At 33.5% G+C, this 25,470-nt stretch overlaps 1 protein-coding gene across 3 annotated transcripts in view; it reads right to left on the reverse strand.

Moving 5' to 3' along the window:
- The window catches only part of BRWD3 (bromodomain and WD repeat domain containing 3), a 131,466-nt gene that overhangs the window by 60,879 nt on the left and 45,117 nt on the right, over positions 1-25,470 (reverse strand). For all 3 annotated transcript variants that reach the window (XM_020880247.2, XM_070461935.1, XM_070461936.1), the window contains 11 exons: positions 21,142-21,302; positions 19,603-19,824; positions 15,137-15,237; positions 14,552-14,622; positions 13,495-13,595; positions 11,234-11,274; positions 8,250-8,354; positions 7,112-7,265; positions 3,653-3,787; positions 2,275-2,403; positions 1,133-1,358 (listed from right to left, as the gene is read on the reverse strand). In XM_020880247.2, the coding sequence (XP_020735906.1) occupies positions 1,133-1,358; positions 2,275-2,403; positions 3,653-3,787; positions 7,112-7,265; positions 8,250-8,354; positions 11,234-11,274; positions 13,495-13,595; positions 14,552-14,622; positions 15,137-15,237; positions 19,603-19,824; positions 21,142-21,302 (1,446 nt within the window). The remainder of the gene's footprint in view (positions 1-1,132; positions 1,359-2,274; positions 2,404-3,652; positions 3,788-7,111; positions 7,266-8,249; positions 8,355-11,233; positions 11,275-13,494; positions 13,596-14,551; positions 14,623-15,136; positions 15,238-19,602; positions 19,825-21,141; positions 21,303-25,470) is intronic.

Genomic DNA, 25,470 nt, shown 5'->3' on the forward strand with positions numbered 1-25,470 from the left:
CTGTCCTTCACCATTTCCTGGAGTTTGCTCAAGTTCATGTCCATTGAGTCAATGATGCCATCGAACCACCTCATCTTCTGTTGCCCTCTTCTCCTACCCTCAAACTTTCCCAGCATCAGGGTTTTTTCCAACGAGTAGGTTCTTCACATCAGACGGCCAAAGTATTGGAGCTTCAGCATCGGTCCTTCCAATGAATATTCAGGACTGATTTCCTTTAGAATGGAATCGTTTGATCTCCTTGCAGTCCAAGGGACTCTCAAGGGAGTCTTCTCCAACCCCACAGTTCAAAAGTATCAATTCTTCAGCACTCAGTCTCCTTTTACAGTCCAACTCTCACATCCATACATGACTACTGGAAAAACCATAGCTTTGACTATATGGACCTTCGTAGGCACAGTAATGTCTCTGCTTTTTAATGTGCTTTCTAGGTTTGTCATAGCTTTCATTCCAAGAAGCAAGCATCTTTTCATTTCATGGCTGCAGTTCCTGTCTGCACTGATTCTGGAGCCCAAGAAAATAAAGTCTGTCACTGTTTCCATTGTTTCCCCATCTATTTGCCATGAAGTGATGGAACCATATGCCATGATCTTAGTTCTCTGAATGTTGAGTTTTAAACCAGCTTAAATTATGACTAGAAGTCAATACTAAAAGCATCACAATCATAGACATGTTCAGGTTTCTAAGGAAGTAGGTCAATACTTTCTCTGCTTGAGTATACTCTTGTTTGCCCTAATCCATTTATCTGTGTTCAGATGAGATAAACAATGCAAAAAAGTACATTGGTAAGGGAAAAAGTTCTATGCCACTGAAAAGGTAAAATATGTGGCTCCCCTGGTGGCTCAGATGTAAAAAATCTGCTAGCTAAACCCGTGTTGGGAAGATCCCCTGGAGAAGGGAATGGCAACCCACTACAGTATTCTTGCCTGGAAAATTCCATAGACAGAGGAGCCTGGTGGGCAATAGTCCATGGGGTCACATAGAGTTGGACATGACTGAGCGACTAACACTTTTCATTTTCAGGTAAAATATATTATAACCTACTACATAGTTTAGCATGGGGATATATTATGGAGAGAACAGTAAGTTTAATACTTTACAAAATGTTTTAAATTTAATTTTGTTGATAACATACCATTAGCCACATATCCCAGCTGTGGTATAAGCTGTTCATCTTTACAATTTTCCCGTCCTGGTACCAGTCTTTGAAATTTTGTGGGATGAGGATTTCCATCAACATCCACCAAAAATGGTGGAGGCATGAGATGAGGAGCTTGTTGGGTTTGTTCATCCAATACATAGTTGTTGGCATCACGGATAAGAGGCCGATAATCAGTATGGAAGAACATCTGATCTGGAATCTTTATGATAGACTTTTAGTATTTAATGTGCACAGAAAATTTATTAACAAGCATTTATTTTCATTCCTAGATCATGTTTGTTTTCCAAATCAGACAATTTTTGCATTATCTATATACTCCTTTATTGTCACGTGTTCTCCCTAGGTAGAAGTGAATCACCTAGATCATAGTCTTATTTTTCTCCACAAAACCCTATAATATATATTATTTTCTGGCCCTTTCCTATCATATTTCTCCAAGTAGGATAAGAAGAAGCAAAACAACAATGTAGTAGATAAAGTTAGCTATTTTCAAGTTGCAAAAAACATACAAACTTTAATAACTATTTTTCTTGCTTGCTTTTATTCAAACAAGAATAGACAGAGTATAATATAAATGGTAAGACAGGTAAATATCAATGTATGAAAGACACAAAGGTGATTAAGTATCAAGATGAACTCAAAGATTCTAGTTCTTTTCCAACTCCAAGATTCTATCCTCTATCCTAAACTCACAGCTAATAAAATAAAAGAAACCAATTAAATCAGCTTCCAAAGTATTTTAACAAGATCAATATAGGTAAAATAAACATTCAGCAACGAGCTGTTTATTTCTAAATTAGGATAAGTAAAGGATGTAACCTGGTCAACTTATTCTCTCATTACACCTAAAAGGTAGTACAGAGAGAGAATATGTACTAAGCAAGAGTATTTTCCAATGAATTTTTATATCTACATCACCCTACATCTTAAGAGTAATTTGAACTGCCAAGCCTTATATTCTGGCAGTGATAAAAAATTTTACCAAAAAAAAAGCGACTTTGTTATTTTATATCTATTGAAACATAGTGACCCTTGTTAACCGTAAAGTTTCAAATAAGATGTATGAATGATACTATCAAAAATCACAATCTATAACAACAATTAAGTATACTAACCTTTTCATAGTATTTACTGCATCCAAATCCAAACAGCAGCAAATGCCCATGCGAATCAGTGCAGGCAAAATGGTTTCCATCTGGTGAAAATTTACAGTCAAACACTGCACCATGGCCTTGGCCTTCAATCTGAAATTTAGAAGTCACTTTAAGTCACCTTAAGAGGTAATTTTCAAATAATAAGTAGTCAGTAGTTTCTGCTTGCTAATATCATGGATTCTGTGATACACCAACATTCCAATGTACTCTCTGATTTCTCTAGCCAGAATCCTACTGCAATAGTAAAGCTCTGAAAGAAATTAGGGAGATTCAATATGCAATGTATCGCATCAACCATTACTAGCAATGCCCTAACTGAAGAAGGACAGCATGAATGACTGAGGAGGATAAAAAAGACCTAAACACAACCAAATTGACAAAGGTGCTATTTCAGGAAAGTCAAGATATTATTTAAACTGCAAATCAAACTTGATTTTTTTTTCAAATCAAACTTTAAAAGAACCATCCTAAAATTAAAGCACACAAATCAATCTCACTGACAAAAGACAAAGGGTTATTATTAATACTATGAATCTGTATAAAGCCTATAAAAGGTAGCTCAAAGGCCAACAATTTAGAAATAATGAGTCAGAACTATTTTTCAGAAAGGAACAATAAATATGGGAAACATGAGTATTCCCATCACCATAGGAGGGTGTTCAACTGGGAGAAGAGATACTTCACCATATTTTTCCATTGTTTGTATGAAATATATCTTAGGAGTATCCACATCTCCAATTCCATGTGTGACAAACAACTTCCTGATTACTAACTAAATTATACAGGATTTACCAGAGACAGATACAATGTAGTCACTGTTGTGATTCATTCATTAGGATTATAGTTTAAACGTTAACTTTTTTGTAATTTTGTTTAATGTTAAATTCAAATGCTTATTCAATTTGAGTTTCTAGAACTAAGAGCTGGGAAACAGAATTTGGAAAATGTTAACACCACAAAACAAAGGCACCCTGAAAGGCGTAATTCTCAATTGGTCTTACTCTCAGATCTTGAGTCATTCTCTAAGTTATTACATGGATTTAAACAGAGGGCAAGAGGTTCCTTGGCATTAAGTATACTTTAATTACCCAATTATAATAGTCTGCTTTTATATCAACTAAGCATAGATTGGCCTTCCCCTGTGGCTTAACTGGTAAAGAACCTGCCTGCAATGCAGGAGACCCAGGTTCAATCCTCGGGTTGGGAAGATCTCCTGGAGAAGGGAAAAGTTACCCACTCCAGTATTCTAGCCTGGAGAACTCCATGGACTATATAGAACATGGGGTTGCAAAGAGTCGGACACGACTGAGCGACTTTCACAAGCATAGATTTCCCTTACCATGTTAAAATAATTCCGAATTTTGGTCCCCCGGTCAAGGTCCCAAATAAAAATGTTCCCATCATGACCTGCTGAAAGTATGATCCTTTGATCAAATGGATGTGCTTCCAAAACAAATACTTCATCATCATGTCCCTGTGATAAAATCAATATTAAAAATGAAAAGCAACATTGAATATCTGTCTTATTTGGTTAAAAGATCTCAGGATATCCTATCAATCTGATTCAGATGAATTCATGTATGCAAATTTAACAGCATTTACAAACATGGACACTACAAGAAATAGTTGTCAGAGTTCCTTATATGTTTAAATGCTGACTTCATAAACTATATGGCTTTCTTGATAGTTCAGTTGGTAAAGAACTTCCCTGCAATTCAGGAGACCCCACTTCAATTACTGGGTTGGGAAGATATACTGGAGAAGGGATAAGCTATCCACTCCAGTATTCCTGGGCTTCCCTTGTGGCTCAGTTGGTAAAGAATCTGCCTGCAATGTGGAAGACCTGGGTTCAATCCTTGGATTAGGAAGATCCCCCGGAGATCTTCCCTACTCCAGTATTCTGGCCTGGAGAATTCCAGGGACTATATAGTCCAAGGGGTCTCAAAGAGTCAGACACAATTGAGCGACTTTCACTTTCACTTCATAAAATATTCAATAGACAGAAAACCTGAAAGGTATTTGAAATACAATCCAAAATCAGGCCCCTGAAGTGGAATTCATATTCCGAGGACTTTGCTATTAAAAGGTCACAGAATATGTGACAAACAAAATCTCTTATTAACACCCAATTCTGACACAGTAATAACAGACAAACCTTCATTATTCTTCATCCAGTACTCACTGATATTCATATTGTATCATAGGAGGACCTATGATACGTTCAAACAACAAATTATAGTTTGTCTTTTCTACCTTTATCTACTTTATAGTTGAAGGTTTCATTTAATATTCTACCTGAAAAATGGATATACTGCTAAAAAAATAAAATAAGTTTGAAAGTCAATGTTCCTATATTGTCCCCACAATAAATCAATATCAGCATCTCTACAGACTTTAGATCAGGAGTCTGGAAACTTTAGGCCAACTAGCTCCCCAATGTTTCTGGACAGAGAATGATTTTTACATTTTTAAAAGGTGGTAAAAAATGAAAGAATATTCAACAGAGACCATACGTGGCCTGCAAAGCCTAAAATATTTACTATCTGGCCTCTTAAAGAAAAAGTTTGTCAACAGCTAATTTAGATCACTGTTCATTTTCGTTAATTCCTGGCTAGAGTACAGGCTCCAAGTTTTACAGAAGCATATGGGACATCCTGAAATTGCATTTCACTTAGGAACATATCAGCATATTACACATCAGGAGCTTCCAGAAATAATCACATGTTGTGAACCTAAAAAGTGCATTTTACCCCAAATCATTGCATAAAAAATAGAAGACTATCCTGTCCTACTACCATTATGTTAAAAATGTAGCTTATTAAAAAGTAACTTCAGAATGACTCAAAATGAAAAGTGGAAGATGAAGAGGCAAAATCCATTTCAATACTAACAAAACACTTTTTTCCCAGTGACTATCAAAAAAATTTGTCATAACAAAATCTCTTACTGACTATCCAATTTGATATAGTAAATACTTTCTCAGGTTCCTAATCAGTAAGCAGTAAAATTACTCTGTTAAAGTCAAATGATAATGATACAACTACACTAGTGTACATTAGGAAAGAGAGACTTTTAAATAGGGGGTTCCATTTTTGGTCCTTGGTCATGGGAAACAAAACCTAGTCAGATTAAGTAATATCTTAAGATTTACCATTTGCCCTATTTTTAATTATTAAGCACACCTCTATTTCCACCACTACGATACAAATCCAAATTATCATTAAGGCCCATCCTATCATAGAATCCTACAGTATACTCGGAGTCATCCTTATCTCATTCCAATCTATTCTCTCTACTCTGTTGCTACAATTAGGAGGCAGTTTTCAAAAGCAAAATTCACATGCTATTCCTTTGCTTTTAAACTTTTTCATGGTACCTATTGGTCTCAGGATAGATCCTATAAGACCTTGCATGGTCTGGCTCCTGCCTATTTCTCCTCCTATCAGGTGATACTCTTTCTGCTCTCTGTGCTTTAGCCAAAAAATTGGCTTTCACCTCCTTTCTACCTCAAGACCTTTGTACATGCTTTTCCCTCTACTTGGAGGGAACTTTCAACCTCCTTACACATGTAATTTACCAAATATGTATTGATCCCCTACCATGCTGAGACAGAAAATAAACAAACAAAAAATACAGTAAGAAAATACTAGAGAGTGATCAACACTACGATGAAAATAAAGCAAGATGATGACTGGGAGGCTACCCAAGATTATTTGCTCAAGGAAGGCCTTGTCAAGGAAGTGACATTTAGGATGAGAGCTGGGAAATTTTTACCTATCTTACAAATCTTAACACAAGCTTCACCTTCTCAGGAAGCTTTCTCTGACCCTTCCAGACCAGGTTTGGTTATCCTAGTAGAAACTTGCATTTTGCTCTTCTTAGCATTTACTTGATTAAATGCTTGTTTCTTTGTTTTATTTAATAGGCTATAAACTCCAGGAGGATAGGGACTCTTTAATCTACTATTTAAAGCTATCTCAGTGGCTGGAACAATGGATACTCAATAAGTATTTGTTGAAGAACTTCACACCCTAGTAAGACTCTGGTACACAAATTCTTAACATATAAAATATAAATTCTATACCAAAACTAAGCAGATTTAACTGTTATAAGGACTAAAAATAGTCTGTTTTAAAATTTCTTCAGTAAAATTCACTGGAAAGATGACCCATGCATCAGCCCATGGGAAGAGTACCATTGAACAGAACTGTAAATTAAGATATTAATTAAGACAGAGTTTTACATGGATTTTATAAAAACAATGGCTACAAATGGCCTTTGAAGTTGTGATTTTTAAAGATAAAGACCTGTAGCCACTGGCTACATGTGGCTACTAAGCATCTGAAATGTGGCTAATGGAAGCTGAGATAGTCTATAAACTTAAAATACACACTAGATCTCAAAGATTTAGTATGAAAAAATGTCAACAATTTCATTAATATTTCTTATATCATGTTGAAAAGCTACTATTTTGTATATACTGGGTTAAATAAAGCCAGCTCTACCCTTGAAAACAACAACAAAAAAATCCCAACTCATGCTGCGAACAAATAACTTATATACCCTTGACTGCACATGATAACATAATGGGTAAATAAATATGGGAAAAGATGTTGAAAAATTTTCATACTACACGATGTGCCATCCTTATTTTGTAGATATGTCAACAAAGGAACTTTTAATAATTCTCCAAGGAACATTAAGCCATAGAAAGCAAACTAGAACACTTAAGTTTCCTGTCTTCTAGAATAATGCCCTTTTAGATCATTTTTAATTATTATAAAAATAGAATACTTACGGATAAAGTATGAAGAAGTTGGCCTGTGATAGAATTCCATACTTTTAAAAGGAAATTGTTCACTGCAGTAATCACTGTGGTGTCGTATCGATCCCAGGCCACCATAGTCACCTTAAGTTTAGTGACCTTGTCTTCTCCAGATGACAAATTGTTCCTAAACAAAATAATTTCAGGGCTAATAGATATTGAACAAAGGTGCATCTAAATAGCAAATTATGAAGAAAATCTCCCTAGAAGCATGCAACTTTTTAGATTATCACATAGGGCAACATCTATAGGCTTATTTTAGGGAGGAAAGAAAACACAAAATGACAAAAATTTTATAGTTAGTTAAATGGGAGCAATAAAACAGTGAAGTTAGAAAGGACTCTTCAGATACCTTGAAAAGTAAAATACAAGGTCAGGTTGGCTACCATAAAATATGAATAAAACATAATTAAATGGACATTTTATTCCTTTAAATATTCATTTTTTTGAAACTAAAATAGGCATTATACAAAAAAGCAGTAAGAAATTCAGTTAATTGTTTAATCAAATGACATTATCAGTAGCTGACTATGACTACAAAGTTGATTCTATATTGTTATTAATGGGAAAATAATTAATTTCAGGATCATACCCTAAAGAAACTGTTGTATCCTAAAGTGGTAATTATGTAAGTATGTATCTTCCAGTTAACAGTGAAGATGATGAAATGTAATTCTGATTAACTGTATTTATAATGTTGAGTAGGAATGCTAACAATATGAAACACAAAGGTATTCTCAGTAAGTCAGAGAAATATCTTAAAAAGATGACATTTAATACAGACAACCCCCAAAGTTGTCTAGCATAAATAAATATAAAAATGACTTATAGAAAACTAGGGCAGAGAATGATCCTATAGGCATTATTAAAGCACACAGATCTTTGGATCACAAAAGACCAGAAGTTTGAATGAGTCAGATATGTTTCTATCATCCAATCTGTCAATCAACGGTTAAAGACAATGTTCTTAAGAGACTAAACACAGATACAAATTTCTAACAATTAACTGCAAATTAAAAAGATATTTATTATCATTATTAAATAGAACACAATAATGTAAAAGATACTATAATATATGAGAATCACTAAAATATCTAACATTCAATCTTACCCAGTCATTTTCGTAGCCATATCTAGTACTATACTCTTCCATTCTTGTTGCTGATATTGCCAAATTCTTGCTGTTCCATCTCTACTTCCACTAACAAATCTTAAACTGCAAAGAAACAGTTAAAATATTCTTATTCCGTTTCTCTAGAATGGAAATCACTACTTTTCTAATTATAAAAGTAATACATTCAACCTCATACACTTCTGCGGATAATGAAAATGGTACACTTTGGGAAGCAGTTTGGCAGTTCCTCAAAATGATAAACAGTACCACATGACTCAACAATTCTACTCCTCTATAAGTCTACAAGAGCAATGAAAACATAAGTCTACAGAAAAACATGTATACAAGTATTCATTGTATTACTCACTATATTCTAAAAGTGATGACAACCCAAATGTTGATAGATAGATAAACATATTGTATAGCCATACAATCGAATTCTTGACAGCCATAAAAAGGAAATCAAATTCTTATACATGCTTCAACATGGGTGAATCTTGAAAACATCATGCTAAGTAAAAAAAGTCACAAAAGACCAAAAACTGTATGATTCCACTTATATGAAACATCCAGAATAGGCAAATCAGCAAAAATAAAAACTGGATTAATGGTTGTTGTTGTTCAGAGCTGAGGGTAGGGATGTAGAAAGATGGGAAATTGAAAGCTAAAGGGTATGGATATGGGAATTCTTTTGGGGGTGATGACAATGTTCTAGGAATATGGGGTTAAGAAATGCAAACTATTATGTATAAAACAGATAAGCAATAAGGATATAAGAGTAAAGCATGGAGAAATATAGTTATTACTTCATAATAACTTTAAATGGAGCATAATCTATAAAAATATTGAATCACCATCCTTTATACCTGAAATTAATATAATCTTATAAATTAAAAATATTTTAATTAAAAAATAAAAGTGATCATAGTGAAGGCTACACAGCCCTGGGAATATACTTAAAACACTGAATTTTATGTGGAATACATCTCAATAACACTAAATAAAAATACATTTGTTAACCTATTAACTATAACCTATAACCTACTACTATCCGTAACTTAGTTTCTATTCTTTCAGACTTTATATAGACACATACATTTATATATTCCCACTACAGAGAATAGAATTACAGTACAAAGGAAGATCCCTTGGAGGAGGGCATAGCAATCCATTCCAGTATTCTTGCCTGGAGGATCCCACGGACAAGGAGCCTGGCGGGCTACAGTCCATAGGGTCGCAAAGAATCAAACATGACTGAAGCGATTTACCACACACACACACACACACACACACACTGATTTATAGTGTTTTTCCAGATGCTGCAACTAGAGTTTGCATGCCACAACGGAGATGGAAGATCCCACATCCCAGCGAAGATGGAAGACCCCATATCTTATGTGTTATACATATATCTACATATATTTTATGCATTCATGGCATATCTTTCTCTTAATATTTTCAATATTTCTAAGTTATGTGATTTGTCTGAGTTTTTTTCAAATTATCACAAATCTCCAAAAAGTTTTCTAATATATTTATTTTAAAAAAGTATGCATAAGTGGACCTGCACAGTTCAAACCTATGTTTTTCAAAGGTCAACTGTATTTTGTAGATATATTTCTAGGTTTGAAACTATAAGAAAGGTGAAAAGACAGCCCTCAGATTGGGAGAAAATAACAGCAAATGAAGAAATAGACAAAGAATTAATCTCAAAAATATACAAGCAACTCCTGCAGCTCAATTCCAGAAAATTAAATGACCCAATCAAAAAATGGGCCAAAGATCTAAACAGACATTTCTCCAAAGAAGACATACAGATGGCTAACAAACACATGAAAAGATGCTCAACATCACTCATTATCAGAGAAATGCAAATCAAAACCACAATGAGGTACCATTACAAGTCAGTCAAAATGGCTGCTATCCAAAAGTCTAAAAGCAATAAATGCTGGAGAGGGTGTGGAGAAAAGGGAACCCTCTTACACTGTTGGTGTGAATGCAAACTAGTACAGCCACTATGGAGAACAGTGTGGAGATGCCTCAAAAAACTGGAAATAGAACTACCATATGACCCAGCAATCCCACTCCTGGGCATACACACCAAGGAAACCAGATCTGAAAGAGACACGTGCACCCCAATGTTCATCACAGCACTGTTTATAAAAGCCAGGACATGGAAGCAACCTAGATGCCCATCAGCAGACGAATGGATGAGGAAGCTGTGGTACATATACACCATGGAATATTACTCAGCCATTAAAAAGAATTCATTTGAATCAGTTCTAATGAGATGGATGAAACTGGAGCCCATTATACAGAGTGAAGTAAGGCTGAAAGATGAAGACCAATACAGTATACTAACACATATATATGGAATTTAGAAAGATGGTAATGATAACCCTATATGCAAAACAGAAAAAGAGATGTACAGAACAGACTTTTGGACTCTGTGGGAGAAGGCGAGGGTGGGATATCCATAGAGAACAGCATTGAAACAAGTATACTATCAAGGGTGAAACAGATCACCAGCCCAGGTTGGATGCATGAGATGGGTACTCAAGGCTAGTGCACTGGGAAGACCCAGAGGGATGGGATGGAGAGGAAGGCGGGAGGGGGGTTTAGGATGGGGAACACATGCAAATTCATGGCTGATTCATGTCAATGTATGGCAAAAACTACTAGAATATTGTAAAGTAATCAGCCGCCAACTAATAAAAATAATTGGGGAAAAATAAATAAAATTTTAAAAAAAGAAAAAAAATGAAATCACAGGCAAGAAAAAAGAAGAAAAATAATAAATGAACAATATTGTGGAAAAAAAAGAAGATCTGAGATGAGAATGTCATCAAAAATAGACAACAGCTTTCAGTTTAATTAACTAGACAGAAATAAAACATCTATAGTAGAAGTAGCTTTTTCTGAAGACATAGAGGTAAAATATGTGAAACATCTGTTTATACAGATATGCACTACATAATTACCTGTCTCCATTGTTACAGAACTGAACAGCAACAACTTTGTCCTAAGACATAAAACAAAAGGTTTGTGATTAGAATTATTTTTAAAATTAATAAAGTACTCTTTCCCTCAAATTCACATGCGAAAGTTTCATTAAGTAGATTTTTTTAACGTTATAATTTTCTTTAAAAAAAATCTCCAATTTTCTTTAAAAAAATTAATGAAGAGTGAAATTATTAACTAAGGAGGACTAGTTATCAGCAGTAATTTGAGACAAACTTGTTTCTAAACCACAATCTCAAGAGACAAGATAGTTCTGAATAGGTGTTAGTTTATTATATTCCCCATAATAAAACAACACACTAAAATGCCACTTTAAAATAATTCATTTAATAGTAGTTGAATTAAATTTTTCATTTAACATTTTTTTGATTTTAGAAAACAAATCAGTCATTTGCTGTTTCTCACATGGTTTATTTAATTATTTTACAATGAATTCATTTGACAGTTTAGGTATCTTAATTTAGATACTGTTGTTTGAATCTTCCTTTATGACTAAACTATACTTATTACAAATATAATGTGTACTGTAGTGATTATGCTATAGTAATGTACCTTCAAATGTAGTAAACATTTTCACAAACCACAATTATTGAACTACATTTGAACTTAATTTCTTTTAATTTTATTTTTTTATTTGTACTTAAATTTTAATAAAAAGCTCAGATACTAAATGTCTTCATATTTAGTTATTTTTTCATCTTAAAAACACACTAAACCATCTTCATGTGTTCAGACTGTGATTTGCACTGTTCCATGATTTCACTGAGTATTTTTATCTGATAGATTCAGGACTCTCACTGCCAGTTCCAGTAACTGGTTTTAGATATTATGAAAGGACATCTTAGTTTCAATGACTAACAGCTGCCACTAATTTCAACAGGGACTGTTTAAGTTTTTTGACTTTTTTTATCCAGGCCTCTGAAAAAACACCCTCTACCAATCAATTTTTCTTCATCTTCTCCCCTCAATTATTTCCCATTTATTTATTACTTCCTCTTTTCTCAGTTCTCAATAAATTTGCCCCACTGTACATACACCTTGCTTGGGTGGTAACTGTAAAGATGCCTCCTTTGTGTGCTCTAGCACAGTGGATTTTTCCCACTGGATAGTCTCAAGATCGAGATTGTTATATATTTCCCAAGTTTTTGTATTTCACAATTTAAATAATATTTCAGGATTTTAATATCTAGGAATAAGTTACACCAAGGTGAGAGCTCAGCTTGGTTCAGTGACTCTTCATAAGCTGAATATCCAATTATGTTCATATGATAAGACAAAAGCAGGAGGCTGTTTCCAAAAGTTCAAGGAAAAGTTTCTAACAGGGGTCTCTGTTCTACTCAAATTTCAGGAACCTGAGTGATTCTGGAACTCACAAAGTATCTTTTTTTAAAAGTTATCTTTCAGGGAAATTTTGTGTTTTACTGATATGTACTAATACTATTCCAAATCAATTAAGCATCAAAACTAGTAGGAACAGTAACAGTAAGACTTGTAAAGCTGGGTACTTTCAGATGCAGACTATATAGCTTTGACAATGAGGAACACGAGATCTACAGTGAGTTGAAACAAATACTCCTGTATTCAATAGCAAACAACAGTCTGGAGAAGAAGGTAAGGAAATAAAGAGGAGGAAGAAATAAAAAGTATACAGGGATATAAATAAACAATAATGGCTCCAAAATTTCTTGTAAATGTCACACAACAGTGGAGAGAGCTTGAGAAGAAAAGTCCCAGGCACCAATAGCTGTCACCCTAGTATAAAACTGTTCCCTGTATGGAAGGCTGTTGTTGACAATTAAGTGGGATTAGATTTCAGGAGTCTGATGGCATTCTAAAAACAATCAAACTAAGACCAATGAGCTAAGTTCAGTGAAGAGAATTGTTTTCCTAAGATGTACCTTAATATGTCTTTTAATAAGTAGACTTCAAAGTAACAAACTCTTACATGATTAATAAAGCAGGCTAAAAGATGATTTTTTAATAAATTATTACTGCAATGCATATTTTTCCCTTCTCATATAGTCAGAAATTGTCTTAAATATTATAAGCATACTAAATTCAGAATTTCATACCAATCTTTACCACTAAAGAGACATCTTACCATACAGGTTTCAGGACAAATCTGTATTAGATTAGAGATCAGCAAAGAAGAAATAAAACCAGCTTTCCATGGGTGTTTAAAAAGAAAGCATGATATTTAAGTTTTTCATTTTGTTCTTACCGTATGTGACTCTAATTCAGCAATTTTCTCAGGGATCTCAGAACCCAAATAATATATTCTAATCACATGATCAGTGCTACCTGTTGTAATGAACATACCACCTAGAGGATTAAAAAATAAACAAACTTTTAAGAAAACTATACCAAGAAACTTTAAAAACCCTCTGATTGCTTCCTTAGTTATACTTTACCTTATTAATAAAAAAGTCTTCAACAAACACAAGGTTATCTTCTAATTATTAAAAGCATATTAATATTTCAGAGAAAAATAAGTAAAATTCAAGAAAAACAAGAGGACTACTTAAGGAACAACTATATCACTCACCCAATAAAAACACAACTTTTATACCAAATATAGGTCTTTGGATCATAAACACTAAAAGCCTTGAGGGATTCATTGCTTTATATCTTATAAAAATATAATGTTCCAAAATTATTTATAAAATAATCTATATTTACAATTCTCTGTTTAGTGGCTATAGTGGTTAAGGGTGAAAACTCAGCAGCTTTTGGGATAATGAAAAAAATTCTAGAGATGGATGGTGGTAATGTATGAAGAACAATGTGAATGTACTTAATGCCACAGAACTGTACACTTAAAAAATGTTTCTTAAAATGGTAAATTTAATGCTATATTTTATGACAAAAAAAAAACCAGAAGGTTAATTAGCATACAATTCTTAATAGCAGTAGAAAAACACTGTTTACATCCTGAGAACAGGTCTTCTATATGGAGCCACAGTACATGTTTTCTGAAAAGTCAGGGTAGGATTTTCATGTTGAATTGTGTATGAGTGTTGGGGGAAGGTTGTACTTTTTACCAACTAAATTAATTGTTACATAAAAATACATTAATTGTGAATAACAAAAAACTCAAATTCTATTATATGTTAATTAGAATCCACAAAGGTCTATTATAACATGGCTCACATTTTTAGTATGTCTATTAATTCTTGAATATATGCATTTTTCTCCACAAAACTGAAAAATATTTTACAACTGAAAAATCTTTTATAACAATATTTTAGGTACTCAAAACACTAAATTTTTATACATACCAGAACTGAAAGATGAACAAGATATCTGAACTCCAGGTCTAGATCTCTCAGTAAATTTCACTGGGCGATCTCTAAGAGAAAAGTAAGATGTTTTTATTTTTCATCATGTTCTTTTAAAACACAGGAATTTTAGCACACTGCTAGACATTGACAGATTTATCATCAATATTATAAAACCATAAAACTGAAGTAGTCAATAGGTACTATTTCCACTACTGAAGTTAAAAATGCATTTAAACTTACAAACATACTTTATGCTATTAGTATTGTTATTTTAGCTTTACAAATAAGTTACCATGTTACTTACTACCATCACAAAGAAAAGTTCAAGGTGTTCTTACCACAGTAAGAAATGAAACAAATACTCCTTATCAAAATTTTGTGTATAGTCTCTTCAACATTGGTTTCATAAAAAATTTACTCTAAAATCTCTAACATCCAATTGAAGTCAGTATGGATGTGTACACACACACCCATGCACACATAATTTACATATTTAATACATGAACTATCAAGAATCTCTCAAGATGATAAAGAAAAATGAACATTCTTTTCATAAAAATTTTAACCAAATTCTATACTTACTTAAACTTCATTGTTTTCACATGCCATTGCCAGAAACAGATTGTTCCATCAGCACCAGTAGAAGTGAGGTATCTGGTTGTGCCTTTAGTTGATGGACAAAACTGGAAAAAAAATTCTAATTAAAATAGAAACCTTTCATGTTCCAAGTTAATTTCAGTTTCAAGAAATTAGTTATTTAAATTTCCTAGATTAATGGATATCTTATTAAAAAATTAAAATATCAAAAAACTGTAAAGTCAGTCATTTAATTTAGGATGAATTATTTTAGTCCTAAAGACAATTATTTAAAAATTATTCAATATAACACTGAAAGATTATTATTTCACTGCTTTTAATGCAGAAAACACAAAGTCACTACTAGTTAAACCATTATAAATCTGCTGAATACATGCTTATATAGCAACAACATAAAATTTTTATAGTTTACCCAAAAAAGACATCAAAAGAAAATCTAAAAATTGGTAACTAGGAAGTTATGTCTAAGTATTTGGGTTTCAACATTTTAAATTCTTAACTGCAATGAAGTACAATGGAAATTTTGGCATTTTTAAATCTAAATCATTTTCATGTACATAGATAAAATAAGTCAAATGTCTGTATGTATCATTGTGGAAAAAAGATTTAAAAATATAAATTGAGTTGCCAATTTGAAGTATGACTACTATCCTAGGTAAACCACAGATGGTCTTAGTCATGTAGGATTCTCAAACTCTAACTCTCAGTATTTTACACATCCTCAGAAGAGAATAAGGGAAAAGTTAACTGCACTCCCGATGTCTAGGACACAGGAAGACTGAAAATCAAACCAGGGTCTCGAGCATGCCCATGAGTTTTAAAAATCCCCAACAGGGAATTTCCTGGCAGTCCAGTGGTAAGGACTCAGTACTTTCACTGCCATATCCTGGGTTCAATTTCTGGGTGGGGAACTAAGATCATATAAGCCATTGAGCATGGCCAAATTAATAATTAAAAAAAATAAAAATTCCAAATAAACATAATGAATACCTTCCACTGAGATGAAGATTAAGGATCAAATGAATATGACTTGAATAAATTTTAAACTCAAATCAAAAGCAAATAATCATAGATATTAGAAGTCATTTAGTTTTCTTGTTTGGAAGCACAGACCTTCTAAAGACTACAAAGCTTAAATCAAACAAAAAATACCTATTAATATTATCCATTAAGAGCTGATGAACAGTAAAGAAACCAGTGCTCAGGTAGCACACTTATATATTCATTTCTGAGCTATAGGAGCTTGCATCAGAAAGCTTAATCCACAATATATAGCAGAAGCCTCCAAATTATAGCCCACACACCAAATCCAGCTTCCTGCTTGTTTATGTAAATAAAGTTTTATTGCCACACTGTCACCTTAAACTGGCTATGGTTGCTTTGTACCATAGCAAAGTAGTTGCTGCTGCTGCTGCTAAGTCGCTTAAGTCGCGTCTGACTCTGTGTGACCCCATAGACAGCAGCCCACCAGGATTCTCCAACCAAGAACACTGGAGTGGGTTGCCATTTCCTTCTCCAAGGCATGAAAGTGAAAAGTTAAAGTGAAGTCGCTCAGTCTGCAATAGAGGCCATATGGTCTGCAAAGCCTAATATATCTACTATCTGGCTGGTAGATATGCTGATCTAGGATCTACAGGAATGAGACAATAAAAGATGAAATAGTATGATTTTATTAAGTTTGAAGAAACACTAAAACCTTTATTATCCTCATTATACTTTAACTTTTTCAATCACAAAGGGGAATTCAATCCATAAATGTATCTATTTTTGTATTAAATGTATTTTTAATTAATTAATTAATTATTATTTTTGGCTGCACTAGGTCTTCATTACTATGCATGGGCTTTCTCTAGTTGCAGCAAGTGGGGACTACTCTTCGTTATGGTGCATAGGCTTCTCATTATAGTGGCTTCCCTTGTAGAGCATAGGATCTAGGCATGCAGGTTTCAGTAGTTGCAGCTTGCAGTCTCTAAAGTGTGGACTCAGTAGTTGTGGCACCTGGGCTTAGCTGCCCTGCAGAATGTGGGATCTTCTGGGACCAAGGACTGAACTCATGTTCCCTGCATTGACAGGCAGACTCCCAACCACTGGACTACCAGGGAAGCCCCATTTTTGTGTTGTTTTTAAATGAGAAATCATGTTTAAGATTATAAAATTAAAAACACATGTGTGTTTCTGAATATAATTTTTATTACATTACAATTATAATTTTATTTAATATGTAGTTATTGAAGAAAAGCTAGGAAATATAGAAAAACAGAACAAAAGCTATTCATAACCCCACTATCCAGAGGCAACCACTATTGACACCATACCATTTTACTTCAATTTTATTAAAAAAAAGAAAGAAAAAAAAAAGAAACTGAAAAAAAACTATAATGTTAATAGAGACAATTAGCAAAGAATAAAGCATATAGAATGTATGCTAAATGATGACTATTACTATGAACAAAAATGAAATAGTGCTAGTAGGGGTGATGATTTACAATTTTAAAATAGTAAGCTAGTCAGAGAAGGTCTCCCTGGGAAAAATGACAGGCATTTCCATCATTTAGAAAGTAAGGGAATAAGTCATATGACGGTCCAAAAAGGACCATTTTCAGAGACATAAAACAGCAAAAGCAAGGGCAGGGGAGTAGCTAGAGTGGTTTAAAGCAGCAGCTAAAGCAGAATGATAACAAGCAGTAGGAGATAGGGTCAAAGAAAGCAAAGAGCTGAGAATGTAAGGTTTTGTGGGTCACTGTAAAACCTTCGGCTTTAACTCTTAGTTGGGAGACTATTAAAGGTTCTGAACACCAGTGACATGATTTAATTTCCTTTTTTTAAACCTCTGCCTTAAAATCACTTATGCATCTATGCAGAGGCTAGACTCGGGTAGGAAAGAGGGACGGGAAGAAACAGGAAGATCAGTTAGAAGTCTGTTTCAATAATCTAGGTCACAGATGATGGTGGTCTGAAATACAGTAGTAATGACAAAGATCATGAGAATTTGTTCAGATATATTTTGAGGGTAGAATCAACATGATTTGCTAACAAGTTAGATATGCGATATAAGAAACAAAAAGTCAGGGATGACTACTCTGAGCAACTGGAAGGATGAAGTCATTTGTTTATCTGGGAAAAGGTTTGGGAGGAGCAAATCTGAGGAAGGAAGACAGGGGTTCAATTTTGAAGATGAGTTTGAGATGCCTTGCAGACATTCATGTGATGACACCAACTAGGTAACTGAATGTACAAGTATGGAGCTAAAAGATAGGCCCCAAGATGGAAGTACACATTTGGAGTCATCAGCTTACAGATGAAATTTAAAGCCATGAGATTTGATGCAATCACTAAGGGAAAGAATGTTATATAGAAAAGAGGTCCAAACAAAAACAACACACACACACACACAAAAAAAAGAGGTCCATGGATCTCTAGGGCACTTACACACACAAACAAAATGAGACAGAAACTAGCAAATGAAACTATGATGGAGCAAAACAGTTCCATAAACATTTTCAGTAGTAACAAATATTCATATTTTTCATGTTGTATAAGACTATCTCCAAATTTCAGAAATAGTCTGTCAGATAGGATGGTGAGAACACAAGTAACTAGTAATATCCCAAAACAAAATCCAATAGATAATTTCAACCAATCAAAAATTTGACATATAAATTTTCAAATCCAATATACATTGAACCCAATTCTTGCTAGTGCCTCATAAACAGGTGATATATTATTTAAATATTGATAACAAAAATTGCCTGGCATACTTATTAGTGACTAAAGAACAAAGAAAATTAAATGGGAGTAATCATCTCATCCACAAAAGTGGTCTCCTTGACCAAACTAAAAGACAGTGTCAAAAGGATTCCTCTGTTTGCTGTCAACACAAAGAAGAAAACAAAAGTTCTCTGGGGAGTATCCAGGATTTTCACTACCAACATCTGGTAAAAACACTATATGGACAAATATTTAAAAAGCTGATGTATGTCAAACATCAAGTTGAAATAAGAAATTATTGAAAATAAGAATAAAAATTTCCCTAAAATTAAACTACACACACACAAAGTCTGAACTGACAAACATTTTTCATTAAATATTAACACAAAGTATGCCAATATTCAAGTTAGAATCTATTTATATCCTGCTTAAAAGGTATCAGTGTTCCTTAAGGCAATTCCAAGTCTTGTCCCTTCTTCACAAATACAAATGAGATAAATAAGATGCCTTACACTGTACTCGAAAAACCTTTTCAATAACCGTTTTACTTGTTTCTAAACGGAACAGATTTATATGAAAAAGGAACTTAAAAAAAAATACCTGTCTCTAAGATAGAGACAAAGCCCTTAAGAGATGAAAATTTTTCTGTTGCTATTCTTTATATCATATAAACAACATAACAAAAAACAAGAAAATTCTCATTCTTATTACATATATTAGAGGTATCTTTGTATTTTTCTTACCTGTATGGAAGTGATAGAAGCTGAATGTCCCTGAAGGACTGCAACTGGTGCACAAGTTCGAAGACACCACACTCTTACAACCTTATCACAGCTGCCTGCGGCAATGAGAGTATTTTCATAGTTAACAGCCATGTCAGAAATTTCAGCAGAGTGCCCTCGAAGTGTAGCAAGAAGGCGTCCATCATCTGTTGCCCAGATTTTCACCAAACAGTCATCAGAACCCTACAACAACACAAAGGGACAAAAGATTTACAATGAAACAGAAATTTGCCCCCTCACAAAGGGGTCAAAAAAAAAGCAAAAACAAAGTGAGGATTTTATTAAGGTTGCTTCTAAGCGTTTACTTTTTAGTCTCTTTTCTTCATATAATATGGATCTAATAGCAAATATAAAAGATGTCCAAATAATAGCACTGACAGTCTAAAATGATAATGGCATATGTGAATAACTCCTTAAAGCTACTATCAATTTTGATAATTCAAAACATTTTTAACTCACATTAAGTGTGGTGGCATTAAGTATATCTACCATTATTTCTTTCCTTACACCTGACAGCCTTTTTTCTTAATTGCTTGAGTATTTTGAATATTTTTTCTCTACAAATACTTAAAACTTTAACCTAAAACCTACATGCATTTCTCAGTAAACATGAGGCTTTATTACAACCTCTGGTGAAACTATTATGAACTTCCTTGTGAGAATTTCAAAAGCACTTTAAAATAGTAAAAAGCAATTCTACTCTAATGTGGTAGATAAGCTATCTATTTATAAAAAAATTAAAATCATCCTCCTCATCAACAACATCCATATACTCATTTTGAAGTCATGAAAACATCAATGGAAGAGTCTGTAATGAACTCCAAGTCGGACTTCTCAAAATACAAACCACTTCCTTTGTTTTAGCATTGGAATTTAAAAAGAAAATTATGCCATTACCTACGCTTTTACATTAACTTAGTACTAAAACAATGAGATTAAGCCTTAACTTGGAAACATTATAGTGTGCTACAATTTTGTACAAAAAAGCATACAATATGATCTAGTTAATAAAAATCCAATTTTAAAAACAGTACTGAATTCAAAGAGAGATATATACAATATTACAATATATAATCTTTGTTACTAACTGTGTAGTTCAACTACTCAACTATAAGGATGATATAATCATTAATTAAGCAGAACTGGCACCAATTATGCTAAATGGCAAATGAAAAATGCATTTTAATGTTTGCTAAAATAGAATGAAATCAAATTAAGTAGATAAAACTTGATTCACATAAATTAACCACCTCTAGAATATAAGGCCTTCTGATGATTTAATTTTTAAAAAAATTAGATTTCCCAAATGATAGAAGTCATTATAGTTCATCCATTTACTTACATAAAAAGAGAAAAGATTTTCAATTTCTGTTTATTTTTTTCTTGCATTCATGTGTCTAAAAAGGAAGAACTGCTTACAAAGCATAACTCAATGCCATGAAGCCTGGCTTCCATTGTTGTAAATCTCTAATATGCAAGTGTCATAAATTTTAAACTCACTGTAAAAATTCTTCTCCCACTTCTGTCAAATGCTACACAGTAGACAGATGACAAGTGACCCAGAATTCTCTTATGCATCTTAATGTGCTGGTAAGCAGCTGAAGGGAAAATATGGCTGAAACGACTACATCCGGTTAATTGCCTGGCTGAGGTGATATTCACTGAAAAACATAAAACAGAAGATTCACTTCTTAAAACCTAAAAGCGAAATCTACATTTAAAGTTAAATCATCAATATGATGATGAAACAAGAGGGTACACACACAACAGCAATTCTATGCTGTGAGAAGTCTAAATTCCATCACACATTTCACGATTTTACAAACTCAAGTTCATTACCACAAAGCCCTAAGAATACTTTTCTTTTAAATCCCAGAAGTCTGATTTTCTGTTTGCCTTCCTATGGTTTCTCAAGTACAATTCCATTTTGCCTTCCTTGGTTCACTATAGTCAAAGAAACTGTAACTTTAAATATATAAATAAATCTTACTATAACATGAAGGAAATTTAGAATAAAGACAGCATTTGGTCAAGTATAACACATCTTAAAAACTATATAGGAAATTTTATGAACTCCTGTCCTACCTTCTCACACCTATCCATACCATAAACAGTCATCCCTAAAAATTTATTAAGAGTATTACAAGAGATTCATACAGTAAAAAGAGGAAGAAGCCTATACCACCACATAGGTTTTCAGTAACAATGCTTTCTAGACTTGTCTATTGGTTTTCCTCATTTCTGGATTCAGAAACTAGACTCCCCCTCTAGTTACCAATGAACTTTTGAGGTTTCATCTCCTATAATATCATCTTAGATCCTGTCTCTTTGTTTTGTGATCTAATTTTCTTAAAAAGCAGACAGAATAAAGCATGCTGCTGCTAAGTCACTTCAGTCGTGTCCGACTCTGTGCGACCCCTTAGACGGCAGCCCACCAGGCTCCACCATCCCTGGGATTCTCCAGGCAAGAATACTGGAGTAGGCTGCCATTTCCTTCTCCAACGAATGACAGTGAAAAATGAAAGTGAAGTCGCTCAGTCACGTCCGAATCTTCGCAACCCCATGGACTGCAGACCAACAGGCTCCTCTGCCCATGGGATTTTCCAGGCAAGAGTGCTGGAGTGGGTTGCCATTGCCTTCTCCGAGAATAAAGCATAAATCTGCACAATTCTCCAAATATTATTTGGATTCTTCTCACGTCCCTAAAACAAAGATCTTGTTCCCTATGTAAGTATATACAAGCATCTACTCACTCTGTGAAATTCCTCCAGTATTCCACATCCCATAAACTGTATTTTAATCAAAACACAGAAACCTTCTGATCTTGAGGCAAGGCAAAATTTTACCATACTGCATAAATAACACAGTATAAATAATACCATTATTATTTATTGAAACAAGGCAAAATTAAGGCAAGAACTGTGATTAATACAATTAGAACCATGCCACAATTAAAAATAAAAAAAACTTTTCAACATCTCAATCTTTTTTCAGGCAGAGATCACCTTAACAGTCTCCTTAAATTGACAAAATGATAAAAAATGAATGATGAATAGCAAAATCCAACTTTGAATGCAAAACATAAGAACACATTAGAGATCTAAGTATTTATAGCGAGATGCTAAGTAAATAATGGTAGAAAATCCATAACCATCAGTACTATGTAAGAAGATTCCTTTTGGGCAGTTGCTTCCCATCCCAAACTCTAGAAATATCCACAAGTCTAAGTTGGGAGGAGCAGGCATTAAAGTCTGAAAATTATAGAAGTTATCTTCCTTCTCTAGCAAACATTTCTTACCGCTCTGAGTTCCTTGAAATAATCAACCATTACTTCTGCTTTGCTTTTCTACATTCATATTTTGTAAGTAAATAGAGGAAAAGATGTGTTACTTTAAGGAAGGATTTCTCAACCTTGGAACTACTGGACTTAGGAACTTTAAGACTAGTGAATCTTTGTTGTAGGGGGGCCATCTGTCTATTGCAGTGTTTAGCAGCATACCTGGCCTCTACCCAACAGATGCTATTAACACCCCATCACCAAAAACTTGTGACATACAAAAACATCCCCAGACATTGCCAAACATCTCCTGGGGGAAAAATTGCCCCTAGTTAAAAATCAATTTGAAATTTAAGAACTAAAAGCAACATCATCAATATGAAGAATAAACCAGAAAATCAGATGGAGAAAGAATAAAAATTACAGAATATATGATAAACTATTCCATAAAAATTAATAATTAAAATTGGAAACTACCTCAGTGTGGAATTATGAACTACAAAGCAAACATATGGACTTCTAAATATATGATGACTTAAGTTATATAAAAATACATATATATGTGCATAAACACTAGAAAGAAAAAGAAAAATGAAATCAACCACTTTGTGATAAAAGTGTAGATTTTTTTTTAAGTTTCATTTAAACACTCTTCTATGGGCTTCCCTGGTGGCTCAGATGGTAAGAATACAACTGCATTGCAGGAGACCTCAGTTCAATCCCTAGGTTGGGAAGATCCCCTGGAGAAGGGAACAGCTACCCACTCCAGTATTCTTGCCTGGAGAATTCTATGGACAGAGGAGCCTGGCAGGCCATACAGTCCATGGGGTCGCAAAGAGTTGAACACAACTGAGCGACTTTCACTTATCACTAACACTCTTTTAACATACATTTTTATCTTAAACAGAAGTTTTCTATTAGGTTCTGTAGTCCATTAACAGCTATTCAAAAAATTCCAATATAAGCTATATTGCATATTCGACAGTATAATCATCAAAATATTCCTTGTTTCCTAACTCAGCAATCTTTTTATATATAAAATTTTATATATATATATATATATATATAAAATCACATGAAATGATAATGTTTGTACATTTTTCTCAGACATTTGGTAATGTCAACAGGCCTTAGGCTCTATATTCAATAAGGAGCTCTGTCAACACTCTTCTGCATGTATTCTCCATTTAGCCATTATTTTCAGCACTGATGCTTTTTGTTTTTCTCACATCTTTAAAGAGCATTTTATTAAGAACATTTTCTAAATTTTGTAGTGACTGATAAATAACTATAAAAACACAATTAAAAAGAGTTTACTTTTGACCAACGCTTGAGTATTTTACTAGAAAGTGAATCTCATTCTTCCAGCATGAATATATATAGCTCCTTTGGGGGAGAAGGATGCTCAAAGTTCCTTTCCTCAAAAGTACTATTAAAATAAAGGGACACACATACACAATTATTACTGTGTTGTATTTAAATGTGTCTATCAAGATTACTATGAAAAACTATATGCCAATAATATGGACAACCTAGAAGAAATGGACAAATTCCTAGAAATGTACAATCTCCTAATATTAAACCAGGAGGAAATAGAAAATATGAATAGTCCATCAGTAACCAAACTAGTGGTTACCAATGAAGAGAGGAAAGGGGATAAGGGCAACTTAGGGATAGGAGGTAAAGAGATACAAACTACAATGTATAGAAGCCACAAGGATATATGTTGTACAACACAGGGAAATATCACCAGTATTTTACAATAACTATAAATGCAGTACAATCAATACAAATTTTGAATCAATTATATACCTGCAACTAGTACTGTAAATCAATTTACATGTCAACTAAAAATAAATAGAAATAAAAGTAAAAAATACATCTGTGTCTCTTTTTCTGTTTTGCATATAGGGTTATCGTTACCATCTTTCTAAATTCCATATATATGTGTTAGTATACTGTAATGGTCTTTATCTTTCTGGCTTACTTCACTCTGTATAATGGAGAAGGCGAGGGTAGGACGTTTCAAGAGAACAGCATCGAAACATGTATATTATCTAGGGTGAAACAGATCACCAGCCCAGGTTGGATGCATGAGACAAGTGCTCAGACCTGGTGAACTGGGAAGAGCCAAAGGGATCGGGTCGAGAGGGAGGTGGGAGGGGGGATCGGGATGGGGAATACATGTAAATCCATGGCTAATTCATGTCAATGTATGACAAAAACCACTACAATATTGTAAAGTAATTAGCCTCCAACTAATAAAAATAAATGAAAAAAAAAAGTAAAAAATAAAAAGTATATACCAAAATTTTAAAAATCTTTAAAAATAAATGTCTATCAAATGCACTATTTGAACACATTGATTCTTTTGTTAAGGTTTTTAAAATAACATTTATTTCTTAAAGGTTAACATGTGCATAATAGGAAACCAAAAAACATAAGAAGCAAAACACAAAGTCATTTATAATCACAAGCAGTCTACCATTTGATATGTTCTTCTAGGTCTAATTTTTGTATTTTCACAACTAAGCATCCATTTTTATGTAAAT

This window comes from Odocoileus virginianus, chromosome X (genome assembly GCF_023699985.2).
Source record: "Odocoileus virginianus isolate 20LAN1187 ecotype Illinois chromosome X, Ovbor_1.2, whole genome shotgun sequence".
Lineage (NCBI taxonomy): Eukaryota > Metazoa > Chordata > Mammalia > Artiodactyla > Cervidae > Odocoileus > Odocoileus virginianus.